Here is a 23,658-nt window from a genome sequence, read left to right as displayed (position 1 = left end):
AGGAATCCTTCTCTTACTAATAGGAAAGATAACCCAAATAGGAAAATAACTCTGAGGCAGACCTTTTAAAATTGTTCCAGGAAACACCAAATCCCACTCCTACCCCTGAGTTTGGTCACATCACACCCACTAAAGTTCAAGAAACCCATAGAAATGCTCAAATAAATTGGTTAGTCTCTAAGGTGCCACAAGTACTCCTTTTCTTTTTCCATAGAAATATTTGAGCCACCACTTGCAAAGCAGACCCATTCCCTTTCTGGCTGGGAGACCCAGGAAACAATAATATTGCCCACTCAACAGAAATTTTCAACATTATCTTCCAAGAAGTGAACATTTCAACCTTCCTGAAAAATGCAACAGTCTACTCAATCCTCAGGAAGTCAACATCTAACGCAGACCAGCTTTGCGGCTAAATAAAAATCAAGATAGTAGTAACAATCAAGTTCCAACAATATATGACATCTTCCAACATTCTGGATGCTACACTGTTAGGCTTCAAACCAAGGCATAAGAGAGAGGCAGCACTCATAGCACTAAAAGAGGTCTTCCTTGTGGCAATAGATAAAGGCCATATCTCAATGCTCATACTGCTTGACCTCTCTGCAGCTTTCCATAGAGTTGATCACAACACACTACTGACCTGCCTACTACATGTCTGGAGTAGGTATCTCAGCAGTACAGTGGCTCCAACCATTCTTCTCCAAGAGGACCTAAAAGGTACACAGAGATCCCACAGCAATCCTTTCCTTCTTCAAAGTCTACATGGAAGTACTTTAAAAGGTAGTAAGCCATCACATGTTCCAGTCCCAACAACATGCAGGTGACACCCTGCTGCATACCTCACTTTCAACATGTAATTGGCATCATTGCAAGACTGTACAAGAGAGCAGTTCATGGATGGGGAACAGTTGGCTCAAACTAAATCCAAGAGTGAAGAGATACTGGTCGGAAGGACAAAAAACTTTTGAAGAGCCAGCTGGGACTTTGGTCTCCGCTTGCATGTAAAGCATTTGCTCCACACTCCCCATTGATAAAAAGAAGTGGTGTGAATCCTCAAGGTCATTCCTAATCATCAGGCAGCATCAGTGGTGAAAAGTGCCTTCTACCTGCACCTTGATAGGGAACATCACTCCTTCCTCCAGGACAAGAATCTGGTCACAGCGATCGATAATTTCCTCATGTCTAAAGCAAAATGCTGTAAATCACTATCTGGATGCAAGACAGAGGCTCCAGCTTATACAGAATGCATCTGCCAAACTCCTCAATAGGAAGGGCCACCATAAGCTTATCTCCCCAGCAGTGGCGCAGCCAGGTGGAAAAAACAGGAGGAGCGGAGATTAAAAAAGGCGCCACCCGCTAGTACTCACCCAACGGCGCTCCGGGTCTTCAGCGGCACTTCGGCATCGGGTACCTCACTCGCTTCAGTCTTCAGCTGCACTGAAGGACCCTCCTGCACCCGAAATGCCGCCGAAGATCAGAGTGAGTGAACGACCCAATGCTGAAGTGCCACCGAAGACCCAAAGCACCGCCTGACCCACCACCGAAGACCTGGAGCGCCACCATGTGAGTAAAAATTAAAAAGGCGCCGCTTCTGTTCAGTGGGAGAACGGCTGCTGCCCCGCTCCCCGTCTAGCTATGCTACTGCTCCCCAGTGTTCTGATCCCTCCTACGGTTCCTGTACATTTCCACCGCTGGTTCTAAGCATCGATCTTCACCTTCCAAGCCATCGAGTCGACCCAGAGACATCAGCAATTACGTCTCCATCAGTGATCTGCCCCAAGATACGTGCACTCCTCACAGACAATGCATCTTATAAAATTCAAGAAGATTGTAAGAGCTGTAAGTAAAACATTTGCAGTTGTTGGAATTCAGCTGTGGAATGAACGAACACAGGAGATCAAACTAATCCAGAATCTAAAAATTTCAGAGCACAATGCAAGTCTCTCTTCTTTGACAAAGCATCTCCACCATAAGCAACAGTGTTTTGGACCTCCTTTGTAAATTCTTAAAGCTGAAGCCAAGATGCTTTCTGCATGACCACTGCAGACATAAGCTGTTCCAATAGGTCTTTCCTGGTAGATATAGTCGGTACCAATAAGGATGTCTTAGAAGGAACCAAGATTGTATGAGAAGCACGGCATTTACTTGGTACCGAGAATGAACTGGAGAATGACATAAGTACAGACATTACCGAAGGAGTTATAGGTACCACCTTCTTAGAAAAAGGAGTGCTTAAACTCCTGTGCTCTGCTTCTGCAGTATAGAAAGTCTTGGTACGAAAGCATGTTTGGTGCCTCTGTTCTTAGAAGAGCCTGGAGCCATGCACATGAGGTTAATACTGATAGTACCTGGAGACTCAACAATACCCAGTTCTTTAGTTCCAGGACACCAAGACTTCTTTGAAGTAGATTCCGTCTGAGGAGGATGGTCACTCTTTTTATGGGTCTTCTCCGAGGATTTACCTCAAGTAGATCCAGGTGAACATGCTGAAATCAAAGGGACACTGTGTTCACTCCCAGGCCGATGTCCAAGGGGTTTGTCCTGGCCTGGATCTGAAGCTGGGTGGAGAGAATGCTCCATCATTAAGAGTGTGAGACTTATCTCAGGATTCCTCTTCAACCCTACCCTTAAAAACAGAACAGACAAAGCACTTCTGAGGAATATGCAACTCCCCCAGGCAGTGGATACACTGGAAATGCCCACCACTGACCAGGCAAGTGAGGCACCATTTGAAGCCTGGAGTGCAAAAGTGATCTGAGGAAAAAGCTCCACCCTTTCCCCATCCTGTAAGGTGGGAAATGACTGAGACCGACTGACTGAGAGACCGACCGAATTTGATTCATATTTAGTACATCCTTTAATAAGTGAAAATATAATCACATATTATTAAAACACTGTATGCAACCAATGTAACCTCCCCCACAAATGATTTCATTAATCAGTGCAGAACCCCCTTTAGGGCTATATATTGACCCATGTGCACCTCAACAGCCTAAGAGTATCAGGGAAGGTCTTATGCATTCTCATATGTTTCTCCTGATCAATGCACAGAGAGTTGGCTTTGACAGCCAGGTCACGCTCCAGGTTAGATTTGCTGTGGACATCATCTGCAAGGTGTCCTCTGCATCCCTCAACGTTTGCCAAAGGCTCTGGATGGTGTTATTGATTTTGAGGACTTCATTAACAAGGCATAACTGGGTGAATCCCAGCTTAGCTCCACGTTTGACTTCTGTGTGCGCTCGGCCAGAAAGGGGTGGGTGCGTGGGTGTGGGAGATAGTGTATTTTCAAACAGAAAGGCACACTAATGCTCTGTCTCAGACAGAAGCAGTTGAGAAGGAACTGGGGTTAGTTCGACCATGCAGCCCTATATAGCCTTGGTGCAGGGCACAAAGATGTATGGGATACATGACTACTATCAAAACTCTCTAAAGATTCAGGCAGTGTAAGCACCCCAGGGACATACTTGAAGAAGAATAATTTGTTACTACAGCAATTGGCACAATAGAAAATAGTGTAATACCATTGACCTGCTACATTGGAAGGATTTTACTAGGCATTGAATCAGACAATTCTAGGGGTACAAATATAAGAACACTGAGGGAAAAAGCAGTCTTGTTCAAAACATATCACAGATCTCTCTTGAGAAAGAGAACAGTTTGGACTCCGAGTCACAACAGCAGCACATCGTAATGCTATACAGAAAACCTGGGATCAGATGTCATCTAGGGAATTTTAAGTTGGTACAGACAGAACAGTTGACAGGTGGGATTCTACTATTTTTCAGGGAACAAGTTAACCACAGAGGTTTTAGCACTCTCTCTTGAACACTAGTAATGCCTCTAAAGCAGGGATCTCAAACTCAAATTACTACGAGAGCCACATGAGGACTAGTACATTGGCCCGAGGGCCGCATCATTGACACCCCTGCCCCCACTCCACCCCTTCCATGGAGGCCCCACCCCTGCCTCTTCCAACCCCTTCCCCAAAGTCCCCACCCCAACTCCGCCCCCTCCCTACCCCTATTCCAACCCCTTACCCAAATCCTCGCCTCTGCCCTGGCTCTTTCCCTGAGTGCACAGCTCCCCGCTTCTCCCCCCTCCCTCCTGGAAAGTGCTAAGCACCGCCGGGAAGCACCTGGAGGAGCAGGGACACGGTACGCGGGGCGCATGTGGGTGAGGGGAGCTTGGTGGCCACAGCAAATAACGCCCCACGTGTTTGAGACCCCTGCTCTAAAGTAAGGTTGTATGTCCTTCCCTTCCTACAATGTTGATTTAGTGCAGAGGATTCCTCGGGAGCGCTCTCGTATTTAAAAAGAAACCAAACCAACCATTTCTTTTTTCTGCACAGCAATTTGTTCTAGCAAACTATTAAAAATAGTGTTAAACCATCTTTTCTCTTCCCTCACTATTAAGATGCTCACCAGAAAGTAATTCAGCAATAAAAGCCAAGCTCAGTTACCATCTGAAGCAGACACTTACGGAAGGCACAAACTCCTGCAGTCTTGAGATTGCTTCAGTCTTGCTTAATCGTACGTGTAGGCCTATAGAACAAAGGGGAGAAAATTCAAGATAAAATCAAAGGCAACCAAGTTGGCTTTTCAATCAGATTATAAATGCTAGACCAAAGTGTTGGAAAACTGAGAAACTATAAGCAGTGTTTGCTAAATAGTATTTACAAACTTATGGTTTCTTGCTTAAGTTACAACCTGTAGTCACATATTACATAACCAAGGGAGCATTCTCACTAAAGATTACAAGATCTGATACAAGTTGCCTTTGTGGCCGGTGTAGTGACAAGAAAACACAGTTTAGGAACAGCATCTGGTTTTATTTGGGCTTTAGGAAAAGCAGTAGCCACTCACTGCATAGGTCCTACATGTTCAACCTGAAAATCTGGACTGGCATGAAAAATGGTGTGGGTCTTTTTGTTTTTGGGGGGTTGGTTGGTTTTTTTTTTTTGTTTTTTTTTGCGGCAGTGTTGGGGAAGATATGTTGATGGTAGTAAGATATAGGGCAGTGGTTGACACTGCTGAACTCTTTTTCCTTCTCTTCAGCTAGGCACTCTGCAGCATAGGGCTAAAGGGTGGTGATGGTCAAGAAGGATGTGTAACTCTGCTGTTTGCATGCAACCTAAATGTAGGAAGAATCTTGCCTCAAAACTAAGTCTGACAGGGTAAGCCTATTCGACTTGTAAATCCTGTGATAAAGTTAAGACAGTATAAATGGTTGGTGCACAGATTGCCCTGCTGCCCCACAAAATCCCTGTATGAGTTGATGAAGTTCCTCTTGACTTATGGGAAGTTGAAATCATCAAGGCCAATAGTGCCCCGGAATTTTACAATCCACATAGATTATGATTATTCAGAGTTAGCCCAAAACTTCATGACTACCATGACCATAATGGGAGTATCCCAGGTAGTTGTCTGTGCAAACTCATGCAGAGTCTGCAGACCAATTGTGCGTGGCCAGCTGGTGTTTGGGTTAGAATAAGAGACTGCAGGATTGGATGTTATACATGCCATGGACTAATTACTGTCTCATGCGGTCTGAAGTCAGGGCTGCAGTTTCCCTGCACAGTGAGGGATCTGTTCTGAGGATCTTCCCTCAGGAGTTAAGGAAGTGCTCTCATGAACAGAGAGTTCCATTCTCCTAAAATTCCCAGCTTTACGTCTCCAGTTCATATGGCCCAGAGGATGCAATTAAGCATCTCCGTCAGTGTTTAGCAGCAAATGGGGAAAAGAAAGAAGTACATTAGCCAAGGCTCAGACCAGAGAATGCCATGGTGTCAAGGTTCCTCCCCCACTCTGAACTCTAGGGTACAGATGTGGGGACCTGCATGAAAAACCTCCTAAGCTTATCTTTACCAGCTTAGGTCAAAACTTCCCCAAGGTACAAAATATTACCCCCGTTATCCTTGGAATGGCCGCTACCACCACCAAACTAATACTGGTTACTGGGGAAGAGCTGTTTGGACACGTCCTTCCCCCCAAAATACTTCCCAAAACCTTGCACCCCACTTCCTGGACAAGGTTTGGTAAAAAGCCTCACCAATTTGTCTAGGTGACTACAGACCCAGACCCTTGGATCTTAAGAACAATGAACAATCCTCCCAACACTTGCACCCCCCCTTTCCTGGGAAATGTTGGATAAAAAGCCTCACCAATTTGCATAGGTGACCACAAACCCAAACCCTTGGATCTGAGAACAATGAAAAAGCATTCAGTGTTTTACAAGAAGACTTTTAATAAAAAATAGAAGTAAATAGAAATAAAGAAATTCCCCCTGTAAAATCAGGATGGTATATATCTTACAGGGTAATTAGATTCAAAAACATAGAGAACCCCTCTAGGCAAAACCTTAAGTTACAAAAAAGATACACAGACAGAAATAGTTATTCTATTCAGCACAATTCTTTTCTCAGCCATTTAAAGAAATCATAATCTAACACATACCTAGCTAGATTACTTACTAAAAGTTCTAAGACTCCATTCCTGTTCTGTCCCCGGCCAAGACGACTACAGACAGACCCAGACCCTTTGTTTCTCTCCCTCCTCCCAGCTTTTGAAAGTATCTTGTCTCCTCATTGGTCATTTTGGTCAGGTGCCAGCGAGGTTACCTTTAGCTTCTTAACCCTTTACAGGTGAGAGGAGCTTTCCCCTGGCCAGGAGGGATTTCAAAGGGGTTTACCCTTCCCTTTATATTTATGACACATGGTGATAATAGTAGACTGGGGGAAGCAATATGGATGTCTTAGATTTTCAGTGGCTTTTAAATGATTATGTGCACCTAGGATAGCTTCCCCCACACCACTCTCCAGATTAGCGCCTGGCCATTCCTCCATTTTAAGTGTGGACATAGCTACTGTAATCTTTGTCACTTCAAGATCAGCCTACTGAAGCATGCTCTACACAGGGCTATATCAAATATATTTGGAAACTGAAACTGCCATCCAAACCAGCAAAAACCACCCTCTTTCTCTCCCCAAAAGACTCAGTGTCACAGCAACCTTATAGGAAAAAAGGCTCCCTGACAGAACAGGGTGCTGCAAAACAGGGGGAAAGAAATTATCATCCCTTCCTCCTTCCCACAGGCGATAAGCAAGTTGCACTTACTCACTCTGCAGTTTCAAACTCAGGGTGGAGGGGACCAGAGCATTGCCTCTGAAAAAGTTCAAATCTCTGTTTTTAAAATACAGTAAAATTTGAAAATCATTTCCTTTGTAGTGAGTTTTCCCCCTCTTAAAAATATACTATAGTCACATGATTTATTCAATATACTTACTCTGGTGCTATAAAAACACTAACTTGGGTAACAATTTCCAGAGAAACCCCCACATTTAACTTTTAAACCCAGTACAAAGCAATGGCTATTTTAACAAATTTTATACTACTTTTCCACATTTCAACTATAAATACATTTTTGGACAATGCCAGAGATTGAACAACATACCTGAAGAATGACAAAGTGGAGATGGAAGATGAAATTCCAATTACAAAAAGCAATTCAAAAAGTAAAGCATGTTGACTCTCACCTGCAAGCGTCCTGGACAGTGGCAGGTGTATGCTGACAGGATCTACTGACACTCTGTAACGTTTGCTTTCCAGAGTGTGGCCACATAACTGAAGCACCGTCTTCTCCCGTGAACGGCTACTTGTGCTGCACCTCATCACAGCTGTATGGCACTCTTTGTAAGCCTCCAGCAACAGGTCTTCCTAGAATTGAAAAGATTTTTATGCAGTTCATTAAACAAAACCCACACACAAATACACCTCTCATCCTCCTGCTATTTGTTTTCATGGTTTAATGAGGTCACTAAAAATCCATGACAGTTATTTCCTTATTCCTTAGTACAGGCCCATATATTAATGTACATGTAGAAGGCTACAGAAAACAAAGTTTTGCCCCCGTTTGTTAAACCTATATTTTAATCATTACTATTTACCTGCATAACTCCCCCCCCCCAAAAAACATATCAAAATTTTACAAGGAAAAATGTGAATTTCTATAAAAATCTTGAATTTGACTGTCAAATCTGAAATGAAAAATTTCATTTCAAATCCACAATTCAAAGTAAAAATTGTCCATTTTGTTTTGACTTAAAAATCTCATTTGGTTTTGATTTTTGGAAACAGATGCATTGTGACTTTCCCATTTTCAGATTCCTTCCTCTCTCTTTAATTTTTCATCCCCTTCCCTTCCTGCACCGCTAAATAAAAATCAGACAAATAGCGAAGGGCCCATATGTACTACATCTTTCAATGTACTCCAGTAGACTATTTTCAAACTCCACTATTTGAGAAACTAATTCTTTCCTGACCTACTAAGTTATGTTTCAACCTGAAGCGAGTTTAGTTTCAGTTGAGATATAAACCTGTGAAGAGAAGAGATTACAATAGAAATGCTTAACAGACTTCGCTACAGTGGTATTTTATATCAGGTACACCTATAAACACATACAGATGATTATAAACTAGTGTCTAAATACAACTATGTTCCTTAACTAGGTTCTTGTACCATACCCTCTCGTATCAGATTATATTACTATCTAGAAGAGGAATGGGACCTTTTTTTTTTTTTTTTCCCCCCCCCAGAAACTCCAAGTCTCTGCAGGCCTGAAATTTCCTTTCAAACAAACAAGTAGTCAGGTAACCACGCTGTATGTATTTATTTTTAATTGTCTGCAGTTCTTTTACTAATCTGTTCATGGGTTGGTTTTTAAAGAAGGGGAACTATAAGGTTCTGTATTGTACAATAGTGCAGCTTTTCAGAAAAGCTTCTAGTTCACTAAACAGCCACATGCATAAGAACCACAAATAGTATTTCCTTACATCACAGGCACACCACTCTTGGAACATCAAAAGAATGTTCTTCAGCTGCATCTGGATGGCAATGGCTGCTTCCCAATCTGGGTCCACCTCGATATGTTGACCAATCTGTCTCTGTATCTCCTCCATCCCCTGCAACAAAGAACCCCGTAGAATATTCACCAAGGTAAGTGATCAAATGCTCAAGCAACAGGAAACCCCATAAACAGAGGGAAAAACGCAGGCTGTTCACAGATGGCTAAAATAGGAATGGTGTTACATCTACCTCCACCCACGCAAGATACAGATTTAAGAACCTGTGATCTCAGTTTTGTGCCTGCAACATGCAGAACATTACCACAGAGAGTACTATGTGAACAGATGACAAATATTCCAATATCTTTGCAATGGCACATGAGAAAAACATTATTAAATGCACTGTACCTGCATACAAGTCAGAATTCTCAAGAAAGACCGGAATCCTTCCAAAAACCGTACCCTCAGTCTGTCTGTCCACACTGTAGGCTTAGTGATTAAGATATATCTGTCCCAAAAAATGGTATTGCTCATAGTTTAGGATTTTCTTTTGCCCATATTTATATCTAGAATGTTTTCAAATTCATTAAAGTCATTAGCATCATCACCATGTCACACCACCATCCTTTATCTCAAAAACGCTCGGTAGGGACTTCCCAAACTAGCAGAGGTATCAGCTACAGGGTTCCAGTGTTTGGAATTACTGTAATTTGAATGCAAAGGTATTACAGGCTATAGGTATCTTACTCTTAAATTATTACTATTAATCCTGTGCATAAAAGTAACTTGGAATCTCTCAGGATTCAAAGTACTATGCAAATGTAGAGTATTATGAAGTTTTGCCAGGTGTACTAGAATGGCAAGGATTAAAGAGTCATATTTCCCAGACCGCCTTACTGCAGGGGGTATACTTTTGTATTACTATGTTTCTTATCCATAGAGCTAATTTTTTTAAAAATGCACAAGGAAGGGGAGTTGTCAGGAAAATTTCATCAACATTTGTTTTCCATTTAGACCTTTATATTTCTTTGAGATATTCCAATTTTTGGTGAACTTTCACAATTTTTTTTACCAGCTCTAGTCATCCACTGTGCCACTTCAGATTTCTGAATAGAAACAACCCAGCCTATTTCAGGGTCAATACAGGAAAAGATGTTTGTCCATATAATACTTTACTAGTGCTAAATTTCTCTTCATATAGTCTTCACTAACTAAAAGACTTCTAAGACTTAACACTTTGTAGCTGTAAAGCTTTTTGCAAGAACATATTATTTAGCTATACTTATTACCCATCCTCCATTATGGGAATATTTTATACTGAAATATAAAGTGAAGTGAGATAAGGCAGAGCCTGGAAGTATAATTTAATAAATTTTGCAGTTTTGTACTTTTTAGTGAACTCAGGATCCATCACGGTCATCTGCACAGTTAATGTACTTTTGCCAAGTCTTTTTGAGCAAAGGCAGTGACAAGTGATTTAATCAGATACATTTTTTTAGCATCAATATTTTTATATTTATTTTCATCTAATACCAACTGAAAATATGCCCTTTGCTTGACCTAGCGCAATAGTTTCTAGAAACAAAACTAGTTAGGAGGAAGGCTTTTGGGGTTGCACATCCAAGCAGCTAGAATAAAACATTACAAGATATGTTAGAAGAAAAGGAGTACTTGTGGCACCTTAGAGACTGCTCAATTTATTTGAGCATGAGCTTTTGTGAGCTACAGCTCACTTCATCGGACGCATACTGTGGAAACTGCAGAAGACATTATATACACAGAGACCATGAAACAATACCTCCTCCCACCCCACTCTCCTGCTGGTAATAGCTTATCTAAAGTGATCATCAAGTTGGGCCATTTCCAGCACAAATCCAGGTTTTCTCACCCTCCGCCCCCCCCCCCCACAAACTCACTCTCCTGCTGGTAATAGCCCATCCAAAGTGACCACTCTCTTTAAAATGTGTATGATAATCAAGGTGGGCCATTTCCAGCACAAATCCAGGTTCTCTCACCCCCCCACCTCCCCCCCACAAACTCACTCTCCTGCAGCAGGAGGGTGTGGGGGGGAGGTGGGGGGGTGCAGGAGAGTGAGTTTGTGGGGGGGAGGTGGGGGGGTGAGAGAACCTGGATTTGTGCTGGAAATGGCCCACCTTGATTATCATACACATTTTAAAGAGAGTGGTCACTTTGGATGGGCTATTACCAGCAGGAGAGTGAGTTTGTGTGTGTGTGGGGGGGGGGGGGGGGCGGAGGGTGAGAAAACCTGGATTTGTGCTGGAAATGGCCCAACTTGATGATCACTTTAGATAAGCTATTACCAGCAGGAGAGTGGGGTGGGAGGAGGTATTGTTTCATGGTCTCTGTGTATATAATGTCTTCTGCAGTTTCCACAGTATGCGTCCGATGAAGTGAGCTGTAGCTCACAAAAGCTCATGCTCAAATAAATTGATCAGTCTCTAAGGTGCCAAAAGTACTCCTTTTCTTTTTGCGAATACAGACTAACACGGCTGTTACTCTGAAAGATATGTTAGGAGTACCACCACTGTCTGAGTTTAGGGAACTTTGACCTCATTCATTAAGCAGCCGTATCAGTATAAAAACTAGCATAATAGCCACTCTTCATTCTGCTATTTTAGATTATGTCCTGAATTAAGTTTTTTACACTAAGAATCATACTGGATTTAAGCCTTCACTTCACTTCTGCTGTCACCAGAAGACCTCCAGTAAAGAAACAAGATCCAACTCTCAGTGCACCCAATGAGAATAATCTCATTAATTTTAAGGCAAGTTAGATCGGGCCTTGAAGTGAGATGTGTAACAAGGTTCTCAGTAAGTGGAACATTTTTAATAAAAAGGTCATTTTTTTTGCTAGCAAGGAGGTTATACTGTAGGGAAGTCCTTGCCAGTGCAAGATTCATGGGCTTAACATAGTAGGTAATTTCTGTTATTCATTTCTAGTATATATCTCACCATGTATGTAACCAAGGATGACGAGTGTGCTAGAATAGTTGATAGCCTGATAAACTCAGTGTTTCCTGGAGATTCTCATTGCTTTACATAAAAGAAAAGGATTTTGGAGAACTTCTTGACCAATTTTAAGTTCACATTTTTCTTGCCTTTGTAACACTAACTTCTAAAACTTTAATATTCTTGGTTTTATGGTTAAAATAAAATTGAAGAAAAATATTTGCCATTCTAATAGTTTTATGAAAAAAATTCAAAGCAACTGACCCCCTTTAAATGTGCAAAAATGGTCTCACAGCAGCTTTTTCCATTGGTAATGATCCACCAATTGTATCTTTCCATGGTTTACTTTCATCATTCTAACTGGTGATATCAATCTATTTCTGAACACAATACACTGTCATGGGTATTTACAATTGGGATCATGCGTGCGAATATATAGACAGTACCCAATGAGATTTAAATAACTAAAATCTCTTTGCTTACTTGCCCAATTACACTATTTTTAGTGTACATGATGCATAACCTAAACATACATAACAGAACCTTAAAGCATGCATTTATAACTGTTGTAACCAAAATTTTCAGAACAAATTATGTTAAGAATGACACGTCAAAGAACGGTCACAAAATTCTATCAACTATTGAACTACACACTGAACATCTATTCAATAGCCAGAAATGTGGCATTAGATACATTAACAATGTAAAACTAATCCATCACCACTATGTGTCACTAATTCACAATTAGCATGACCGTTACCCCCATGACTATGCTGGCATTATCAGACACCATGAAATACCAGTGGAGCCATCTTATGAGGGCAAAATTAAAGATGTGTGTCCACTGGGTTTGTTGTAGTACTGCATTTTTTGCAGTTTCTTTTGATACTTTAAACTAGTTGGGATCTACTTTAAAGCAAGGTGACAACAAGGCAATCTGTTTGTGGAAGTTTTTCATACTCCCTCCTCAAATGTACACTTACTTGAGGTCACATATGACTGCATACACCCGACCCAGTTTGTCCTGGCTGTAACCCTGGAAGTTGAACTTCTCATTCTTGTCCAAGTACTCTGGCAGCACTTCTAGTAGTGTCTCTGTGATGATGGTTATTACAGTTTGCTCTTCAATAAGATGGCGTGCCTGTGTGGGAAATGGTGTTTCAACAATAGGAATCTGCCTGGCTGCAAGAATAGGTAGACACTCTCTGCTCCTATTAATTCATAATTTGGATGTTCGACACTTGTGGCAAAGCGGTTTATACTTTGCCAAACATTCTCTAGTGCTGCGTGTCAGCTGAGCCACACTTGCAGTAAAGAGGATGGTGTCTAAAAACGTATAGTGCCATATCGCAGTTTTGACCCCCTAGTACAGTACGCAATGCCAGGACCTGAACTATGAGACACTAAGTGAAAAAAAGAGTAACTTCAGCCTCTGAGCAACTTCCATATCATTCTCTTCAGGGAAGTGAGATTCCCTTTTATCTGGGGACAAAGGGATACAGAACAAGTCTCCTGTGGTAGAAAGTTTGCCAAGGGACAAGACTGAGGCTGCTTTATGCTACTGTAATAGCAGTAATGCCAGGCAGTAGGGCTCTAATGGTCCCATCACCTGAAAAGTGGATGGCTGTGGCTGGCAGAGTGTGTGGCCAGAGAGGAGGGATGTGTGCCGGTTCAGTGGCTCCTACCAATGAATCTCCTGTAGGTAAGTTAGAGCTGGTGAGAGTTAAAGCTCATGAAAACCTTGAGGAAAAAGGTGTGACCACAACACTGACTGCCCTATGCCAAGGTGAATTCCTCCTTCTGCACAGGTGTAATCCCTCTCTGTATCAGCTCTGTGGAATTTGGCTCATTTTCTGTATGCTGGTATTTTCATCTAGTGCCTGACTTGAAAGGCAAAACTGTAAAGGAAAGAAAATGTGTTTGTGTTCTTTGTTTCTTTATGATGTATGAACACACAACCTCATTATTTTTACTTTAGAAATGTTACAAACATCAAATCATGTCTTCCTTTATTATTATTTATTTATTTATTTTACTAGCGGAATAAAATACTGGAGTGGGATGGCTCTCATTCTTCTGTTGAAGAGGGACCGGTGCCAACTCTTTTCAGCCAGGGAGTCTAAGTGTTTGGCAAGAGTACAAGTTACACAGGTGTCCAAAACATTTGTTAACAAGCTGAACAAAAATCATTCATTTCAACTGATCACGCTGTATTTCCTTAATAGCTGCAGTGACAAACTACTAGCTCCCCAGTCATCTATAAAGACTTCCTTGAAAGACAAGGTAGAAGAGATCTGAATTTCTCATGTAAAAACCAAGCAGGAACTCTACCTTCGAAACACACACAGATGCCGCCTCCTGTCTTTTAGGACTTCTTCATCCTTTTCTTTCCCCCCAGGTCTCCCCACACACACACACACACAAACACACACTTTTTCCCCTCTGCAGGGAAAAAGGTAATCTTGAGCTGCAGACTAAAAGAAATTTAGCTGATTTATAGAATGACCTTGTGCAGAACTCCATTTACTTGCATCCCTTCTCATTTCTGTGATGAATTTTCGTAAAAACTTCAGACAAAACAATTTACCCTTTTATTTTAGCAAACTCTAAATACCCTTTTTGCTTTGGCTACAAATGTATGGAAACTGCCTACTAATTGAATCAGCAGTCTATAGATATGGTATCATGATAAACCACTCCAGGATCATGATAGATTTACTGAGGTGCTGGCTATACGTACCAGAGTGGGTACAGTGAATATCTGAACTGAGAGTGCAGTCACTGAGATACTTCTATCATGGTCATCACTGATGTATTCTTTTTGCAACAGCTTGTAATACTGTGAAAAGGAGAACATTGGGAAAATGATTAACAGCTAAAGCTAAATAAAACCAAAAAACATTTAATTTAATTTCACTTGGAAGAAACACTACAGTTAAAACAGATGTCTTTATCACTCCCCAACAGCTCCAGATCAACACACATGAACTGCACAAAGCCCCATATCTAGAAGAGCACTTAATGTGGTTAACTTTACACAAGAGTAGAACCACTGATTCTTCTTTAAAGTTAAGCACATGCTTAGGTGCTTTGCCGGATGGAATCTAATTCCTTTATTTCCCACACTGCCATCCTTCTCCAATGAGGGAAACAAAACACACACACACACACAGTCAGTCTCTTAGCTCTTGAAATTACAAGAATCATAAAATAGGTCTTTATCCCCTCCACAAAACAGAATATGGACTGTTCTGTTGAAGAGCTGCCACCAAAAGCTCTAAGGATTCAGCATAATTCTTTCCCTTACATTTCCATTCCAAAGAGGAACAATGTCACTCACATTTTTCACTCGTAATATAAATGGATTGTCTCTCATAACAAAAATGTTCTGCTAGCCCTTACTTCATGTTTATTTCTCAAATATTGCATTATCTTTTTGAAAAAAAAAGATCAGATAGTTTACCCACTGCTTCAATGGTAGCAGAAATCTAGCAGCATGTAGTAAAGCTATATATACACTGTGCTCATCACAGTTGCACATTAGCATCTACATGTCTAAAGCGGGGATTGAAGCAAGGACCTTGAAGTCTCATATTTTTTTGGCTGAGCTAGGAGGGTTGCTAACGCGCTCCATGTTGGAAGTTCATTAGTTTAAAATCAAAACAATTCTCCATAGTTCTAAACTTAATACCAGAATGGCAAGTCTATGGCTTTTATCGTCCATTCCATTAGGTTATGGCTGAACTTGCACCTCATTTTAGATTAGAGAAAGATTGTTGGTTCTCTGGGCCAAATTGCCTAGCACCCATCTCAACTAGTGAATACAGCTTACAAGTTTTTTATATGTTTTGGTTTTTGTTGTATACTAATTTATATCCTTAAGTGGATACAGTATTGCTTCTCAGACACTTCAGCAACTTCTTTCAAGGTTGGAGCATGAAGAACTGTTTTGGACTAAGTATCCACAGAACTTTATTGCTACAATGTGATAATGAATAAGTTACACGTGTATCTAAATAATCCTTGACAAAACCTTATTGAGAATCCTGAATTACAGATGGACAGCACCTATGCTGCATTTCTGTACAAACTGCAAGTTACCTTAAAACTGATATCAGTACGGATGTGAAAAAACAAAAAAAAAAACTTTCTGAAATTAGGCTAGTGAACATGAAAAATATTTATAAAACACCATAAACAGACGGTTTTATGGGGTTATCAAGTCAATGTACATTTAAAGAGGGCATAAACATACCATGTATTCTCTGAGTAACCATTCCACTCTCTCATAAATATCTTCCTCGATATATTTTAAAAATTAAAATATATTGTTAACTATAATTTAAAATTCCATGGTCATGGAAGCACAAACAAGAAGAGTTAGGAAATGAAAATCAGTTTAAGATTTCATCCATAATTTTTACTCTCCCGTTTTTTTCTGAGGACATCACTTGTTTAAAATTTATAACCACAATATGTAAGAAAATATGAACATCTAGTTACCTTGACAAATTCAATAGCAAAAAGTTTTTTGTACTCCATTTCCATGAAAAAACTGCTGAAAATAAGTTCATGAAGGATCTTCCTTGCCCCTGTGAAGATAATAAAATTTGTTTTACTCTTACTCCACTAAACACTATTTTTTTTTTGTGCAGGAAAAGAGCAGGTGGAAAGAGAAGGAAACTCCATATCATTAGAAGTATTAAGACAGTTATGCATATACACATATAATCAACCCACTGGCAAGTAGCCTATTATTCATTTTAACAACATTCATTAGGTAACTGCTTCAGAGCTCTGGTAGATACAGGAATCCACTTGTCCAACATGGCTCTGTTTCCCCGCACCCGCTTGGGACACAGTGAGCTCAACTTCCTTTTAGCTTTCTTTGAAAGCCAATGAGCAAAGATCTCAGACCAGTCCACATTCAATGTTTGTAGCAATTACACTATATAGAATTTAGAAACAAATAAGCTAACATGCTACGAGCACCAATATACCTGTGTAACTGCGTCCACATGACAGGATTACAACCAAACTATATTAGTTTCTAAACTGATAATTAAATCAGTATAAGAATTGTATGCAGACAGGTTTCTTTAAATCATCCAAGTCATGCGTGTTAAGCTTTCTTAGCTTCGCTGTTTAAGGGTAACAGATCCTCTTTGACATTTTGTGGTTTTACTTAGTTTGGAAACAGGAGGAATGTTCTAGTTCTGAAGGGTTGCGTCTCCATTTGTGAACAGTTTCTGGGCTCTTAAATCTTTTATGCCAATCAGGCATATCATTCTCTTCTCAGACACTTTCTACTCTGGTTATTTTGTATGGAATATCCTACCACTCTCAGTAATGAAGGTGCGTCTTCCCTTTGTCCTTTACTTAGCCATTATAGATACATATATAAACAATTATACTTATGTCACTGTAGCTGAAATGTTTTCATACCTTCTATTTTGTAACATTTTACATTTGAAAACTGAGAGCAGGTTTTCATCGTCAAGTTACATTCCCAGAGTACATCCTCCAAAATATGTAAATTTGAAAGGAAAGGATAAGGAGGCCAACACTTAACAAAACTCAATCATATTCTTAAACTTCAGCTGCCCTAGAATTAAGAACTACATTGAAGACTTAACTTATACTACTATGGCTTCCATTTTAGGGCATTTATTTACTTAGCATATTTAACAAATATATTAAAGTGGATTGCAACTTCAGTTCAGAGTAACTTACATACACCCACCCACCTTTATGAAGTTTTGCATCCCAAAGCATCAACATGCTTATGAGGCAGGGCTTTTCAGAGTCAGCTTCCTCTTTGAGGCATATTTGACAGAAGATCTGGCGGAAGTCACCTAGACAGAGAAATACATTAGTTTGTGTAATGTCATTGAATAATCAAGGGGTCCACCCAACAAAATACAAGTCTGTTTAAGAGATAATTTCATACAGAAATTACTTCTGGATTCTGATCTTAAAAACCAAAATCACAGATCACTGACTAACCTTAATATTTCTACACAAGTGTGATCTCAGCATACCTTGTTGCTCTGCAGAATAACTTCCCTAATTTCCACAGAGTAGAGTTACCTACTTACGAGAGAAATTTAGGGAGTTGTGGAGGACTGACATTTCACTAGGAAGGGGGTCAAGACAGCCTTGCACAGAAAATTCTACACCTGATCTGAACACAGGTGAGCAGGCCAGGTTGGGATGTGACTTTATCTCTTCCAGCCCCTACACAGGGTACTCTTACGAAGTTGGATTACATAGGCTTTGTGTAAGATTCCAAAATGTCATCTTATATTTCTTTAAAGTTATTGATAAACAAATTATTTGCAGAAGTAGGATGAATGTATGATAGCCACTTTTCTAAAGACAAAAGCATTGGTGAAAGAGAATTAGGAAATGAGTCCTTATATTAGAGGTTTCTTATGTGCAATGCAATTTTGCAATCAAGAAGCAAAAACAGTGGTGATTTGATTCAGTTTAATAAGGACTAAACCTAGCACCCACTTCTCTGAGAAGAGAAAGGGGCCTATGAATGGATTTTTTGTTTTATTTTCTAAGCAACATTCTAAATTTGGAAAAATAACGAGTCTGGAGTGGACCTGAGAGTCTCTTGTTAACACAGTCAGCCTTTGGGCCTCAGGGAGGAGAATCTAAGTTTTCAAAAAACAATCTAACCATTTTCATTTTGAAGAATCTTGAAAAGAAACACATTATTAGGACTGAAAGGAGCAAGCAGCTGGCTTCTGCAGCAAGACACTTTAAAAATCTCTTCTCCACACACACTTTATGTAAAATTAGTCAGTTAGGTTTGGAACGTTCCCAAAGAATCAGCACACAGACAGGAAAGCCACCTAAAGAGTCTCCATGAGATTCTGGAGGCGGGGAAAGGAGGGGAACACACCATAACAGTTTGAGGGGTGAAGTGATGAAAAGATAGATATATTATTGCAAGGGAGAAGAGAGAAACAGATTATTTATTTTAAGGGGAGAAAAATGGGAGTATTTTAAACAAGGGAATATCACATGTATTGCTGCCTAAAGAGATATTTTTTGAGGGTACATCTTGCTAAAGTTTTGGCAGCCCATTACTGGAACAAAGTAAATTATATGCTTACTTGAATAGCTCATAAGTTTGTTCAACCAAGAACCAAGACGCAAAGCAAATTTCTGATGAGCCATAACATCAGCATGCAGAACCTCCACATGAAGCGGTCGTTGGGAGACATTCTCAGAGTGCCTCTACAAGTCAGGTAAAAACAAGAAAATAAAGTTTGAAGGAGAGAAGGCCCAGAAGTTCTAATCTTCTTAACCCGTTCACGAACCCTCCTCTCACTTAAGCAAATTTTTGCTTCAGACACCTAAACCAGCTGACTCCCGATTTAGGACAGTGTTTAACACGTGTATCTAACTTGACCAAAAGATGGTGGAATAAATTGTATCTCAAGGGGTTTAAAGAAAGATTATAAAAAAATCTGCATGTATTAAGTTATAAAGATTACATAACAAAAATATAGACAGACAAATTGAGTGAGGTAATATATTTTAATCGGACCAAATTCTGTTGGTGAAAGAGACAAGCTTTTGAGTTTACACAGATTCTCTCTAATATCCTGGGACCAACACGGCTACATCATCACTGCAAATAACAAAAAAAAGGTAATAAAAAAAATACAAAGAACACCAAAATTTGTAAGACTGGAATAAAGATTTCAGGAAGTTACCTTGATTTCTTCCTTTGCTTCCTGACAGGATACATAAGTTCCCTCTTTAACAGCCCTACGACCCTGTTTAAATAACAAGGAATTAAATAAGAAATGAATTAATAAAATATTGAAAAAAAAAAGAATAAATTAAATTAAATTAAATTAAAAAAAGACACTTCGGCCAGGTCCCTGCTAGGTGACATTATTCAAAATAAGCAGGCAGCACAAGGCAGGTGTGGTGAGGAAACAGGTATCTGACTGCCAATTAATTTTATCTAAAAATTACTAAACAAAAATAATTCAATTAGGGTTGATAAGTGGGAGAAACAACAATTAAATAGATGGAATTAATAAATAATTGTTTCTCATGAAATTAGTTCAGGGAAACCAAAATCAAAAGATGGAATTATCGATACAGACTATTCAGGAGACTATTATTTTAGTAGCAGGGGTTCTTTTAATGCACTAGGTGACGCCTCATAATCAACAATTATTTTCTTCAAAATTAAGAAAATATTTAAATAACTAAAATAAAGAGAAAAATCAATACACAAAATAAATCAATAAGTATATAAAATGACAAGAGAATATTAATACACAACTCAATCAGCAATGAATAGGCAAATGAGATAAGCATATAAAATAAAAGGTAAATGAGTATTAAAGTATTAATACTTAAATTAACTTGTAATTACTTATGTAATTCTAAAATGTAAGAGAAAAATCACAACAAAAATTGATTAAATATTGGCAAAATTTCTATCATAGAAGAATAAAACTCAAAGCTATAAGAATCAACAACCATGCTATATTCAGTCATCTACTCAAGGCACTAAATATATCAATGGGTATTTGAACTTCTCTACATGAGCAACTAAACCATGGCAAGCTGGGGTGTGAATCTACCCTGACGTTACTGTGAATGTGGTCCAACGTCCATATGCATTCTGTTGATCTGTTGAGTTTGTTAGAATGTTTTGAGCTGCATTCCAATGAACGGTTAACGAAGGCCATGATCAACTACTGCAGGGCAGGTTCACACCCCGGCTTGCCGTGGTCTAGTTGTTCCTGTAGATAAACCCTAAGGCCTTGTCTACACTGCCACTTTACAGCGCTGAAAAACACACCCCTGAGCACAGTGCTAGTGCCATAACTACACAGCCATGTTAACGTGGCAGCACTTTAACGTTGGCATCGAAGACATACCCTTAGTCTCCTACTGAGAGAGGCTAATGATTAAACATCATTAACATTTCAGTAAACACATTAAGTGTAAAGTAACCAAGGTAAATTCAATTAAAGTAAATTAGGTTATAAAACTATCTAAAAAAATCTCCTAGATTAAAGAAAAAGAATAAAACTGGGAAAAATAAATAGGATAGTGTACTTGAGTTTAATAACTTAAATGAGACTAGTAAAACAACAAATAATTCTCCTCAGCTCTATCTTAAGAAATCAGAATTCTAGGACTAAACAAAGGATTTAACTAAATGAATTCAAGGTCATATGACAATTACAGCTCACCATTAATCAGTGTTCAGACACAGCTGTCTAGCTAGAAATTGTTATTTCTATGCAAGCTGGGATATAAATCACCCAAGGAAGGAACAGGTAGGGTTCTCTCTGTTTTGGTTGAATTAATAGGCTAAACGGAAATGGTGAAAGATAGTAACAGAGTCTAACCAAGTATTGTGTAAGGTGGCGGTCTCAATTTTACACAAGGCAAAAAGTTTAGAAAAGCTGAGTTAGACGTGAGACTCCAAAAACAGAAAACCCAATAATAAAGGGGGGGATTTCAATTAACCCCATATTGACTGGGAACATGTCACCTCAGGACAGGATGCAAAGATACATTTTCTAGGCACAATTAATGACTGCTTTTTGGAGCAGCTAATCCTGGAATCCACAAGGGGAGAGGCAATTCCTGACTTCGTCCTGAGTGGAGCACAGGAACTGGTACAAGAGGTGAATAGCTTAATCATCAGTATTAGCAACCATAATATAATTAAATTTAGCATCCTTGCAGGGGGACAATACTAAAGAAACCCACCACAGTAGCATTTAACTTCAGAAAGGGGAAAATACACAAAAATGAGGAAGTGAGGTAAAAAGAAATTAAAAAGAAAAGCCACAGGAGTGAAATGCGTGCGAGCTGCACAGAAACTATTTAAAAATACCATAACAGAGGAAGAAAAAAAATGTGAATCCATAATTTAAAAAAATAATAAGAGGACCAAAAAAAATCACACCATGGCTAACCAACAAAGTAAAAGAGGTGGTTAGAGACAAAAAGGTATCCTAAGTAAAATACTAATATGGGAAATAGAGAGTAACGTTTACACTGGACTTGCCAAACGTTAAGTATAATTAGGCAGGTCAAAAAAGAATTTGAAGAATAACTAGAAAAAAAGCACAGAAACTAAGAACAATTTTTTTTTAAGTCAGTCAGACGCAGGAAGCCTCTAAACAATCAATGGGGGCACTGGATAATCAAGATGCTAAAGGAACACTTCAGGAAGACAAGGCCCAGGTGAATCCTATGCATCAGACTACACTGAGTACGTGAGGAAGGTTCCCACATCTGAGCCATTCTTTTTAGGTGATGCATTTGAGGAACTGTCTCACACTGAGGTGTCAGCAGCAGAGGTTTTGGAACAAACTGATAAATTAAACTAATAAATCAGCAGAACCAGATGGTTTTCATCCAAGAGTTCTGAAGGAAATCAGATACGAGATTGCGGAACTACTAAATGGTATGTAACCTATCAGTTAAATCAGCCTCTGCACAGATGATTGGAGGATGGCTAATGTGATGACGATTTTTTTTTTTTTTTTAAAGTCTTCAGAGGCAATTCTGGCAATTACAGGGTCAGGGAGCAAACCGGTTGAAACTATAGTAAAGAACAGAATTATCACACACAGAGATGAACACAATATAGATACATAGATACTAAGGTCAGAAGGGGACCATTAGGATCATCTAGTCCGACCTCCTGCACAACGCAGGCCACAGAATCTCACCCACCCACTCCTGCGAAAAACCTCTCACCTATGTCTGAGGTGCTGAAGTCCACAAATCGTGGTTTAAAGACTGCAAGGAGCAGAGAATCCTCCAGCAAGTGACCCGTGCCCCATGCTACAAAGGAAGGCAAAAAACCTCCAGGGCCTCTTCCAATCTGCCCTGGAGGAAAATTCCTTCCTGACCCCAAATATGGCGATCAGCTAAACCCTGAGCATATGGGCAAGATTCACCAGCCAGATACCCAGGAAAGAATTCTCTGTAGTAACTCAGATCCCATCCCATCTAACAACCCATCACAGGCCATTGGGCCTATTTACCATGAATATTTAAAGATCAATTAATTGCCAAAATCGTGTTATCCCATCATACCATCTCCTCCATATACTTATCGAGTTTAATCTTAAAGCCAGATAGATCTTTTGCCCTCACTGCTTCCCTTGGAAGGCTATTCCAAAACTTCACTCCTCTGATGGTTAAAAACCTTTATCTAATTTCAAGACTAAACTTCCTGATGACCAGTTTATATCCATTTGTTCGTGTGTCCACATTGGTACTGAGCTTAAATAATTCCTCTCCCTCTCCAGTATTTATCCCTCTGATATATTTATAGAGAGCAATCATATCTCCCCTCAACCTTCTTTTAGTTAGGCTAAACAAGCCAAGCTCCTTGAGTCTCCTTTCACAAGACAAGTTTTCCATTCCTTGGATCATCCTAGTAGCCCTTCTCTGTACCTCTTCCACTTTGAATTCATCCTTCTTAAACATGGGAGACCAGAACTGCACACAATATTCCAGGTGAGGTCTCATCAGTGCCTTGTATAACGATACTAACACCTCCTTATCTCTACTGGAAATACCTCGCCTAATGCATCCCAAGACTGCATTAGTTTTTTTCACGGCCATATCACATTGGCGGCTCATAGTCATCCTATGATCAACCAATACTCCAAGGTCCTCCTCCTCCTCCGTTACTTCTAATTGATGCGTCCCCAGCTTATAACTAAAATTCTTTTTATTAAACCCTAAATGCATAACTTTATACTTCTCACTATTAAATTTCATCCTATTACTATTACTCCAGTTTACAAGGTCATCCAGATCCTCCTGTATG

The 23,658-nt window shown here is 39.7% G+C and overlaps 1 protein-coding gene across 4 annotated transcripts in view; it reads right to left on the bottom strand.

The window, feature by feature from the left end:
- UBR1 (ubiquitin protein ligase E3 component n-recognin 1) overlaps positions 1-23,658 on the bottom strand; it is a 149,760-nt gene that overhangs the window by 94,840 nt on the left and 31,262 nt on the right. For all 4 annotated transcript variants that reach the window (XM_073348599.1, XM_073348601.1, XM_073348598.1 and 1 more), the window contains exons 7-16: positions 19,544-19,606; positions 18,938-19,061; positions 17,558-17,665; positions 16,314-16,402; positions 14,551-14,649; positions 12,794-12,951; positions 9,249-9,348; positions 8,829-8,957; positions 7,532-7,712; positions 4,480-4,541 (exon numbers count right to left, since the gene is read on the bottom strand). In XM_073348599.1, the coding sequence (XP_073204700.1) occupies positions 4,480-4,541; positions 7,532-7,712; positions 8,829-8,957; positions 9,249-9,348; positions 12,794-12,951; positions 14,551-14,649; positions 16,314-16,402; positions 17,558-17,665; positions 18,938-19,061; positions 19,544-19,606 (1,113 nt within the window). The remainder of the gene's footprint in view (positions 1-4,479; positions 4,542-7,531; positions 7,713-8,828; positions 8,958-9,248; positions 9,349-12,793; positions 12,952-14,550; positions 14,650-16,313; positions 16,403-17,557; positions 17,666-18,937; positions 19,062-19,543; positions 19,607-23,658) is intronic.

Source organism: Lepidochelys kempii, chromosome 6 (genome assembly GCF_965140265.1).
Source record: "Lepidochelys kempii isolate rLepKem1 chromosome 6, rLepKem1.hap2, whole genome shotgun sequence".
Classification (NCBI taxonomy): Eukaryota; Metazoa; Chordata; order Testudines; family Cheloniidae; genus Lepidochelys; species Lepidochelys kempii.
Note: the sequence above shows the minus strand (reverse complement) of the source record. Positions and strands in the feature narration are given on the sequence as shown.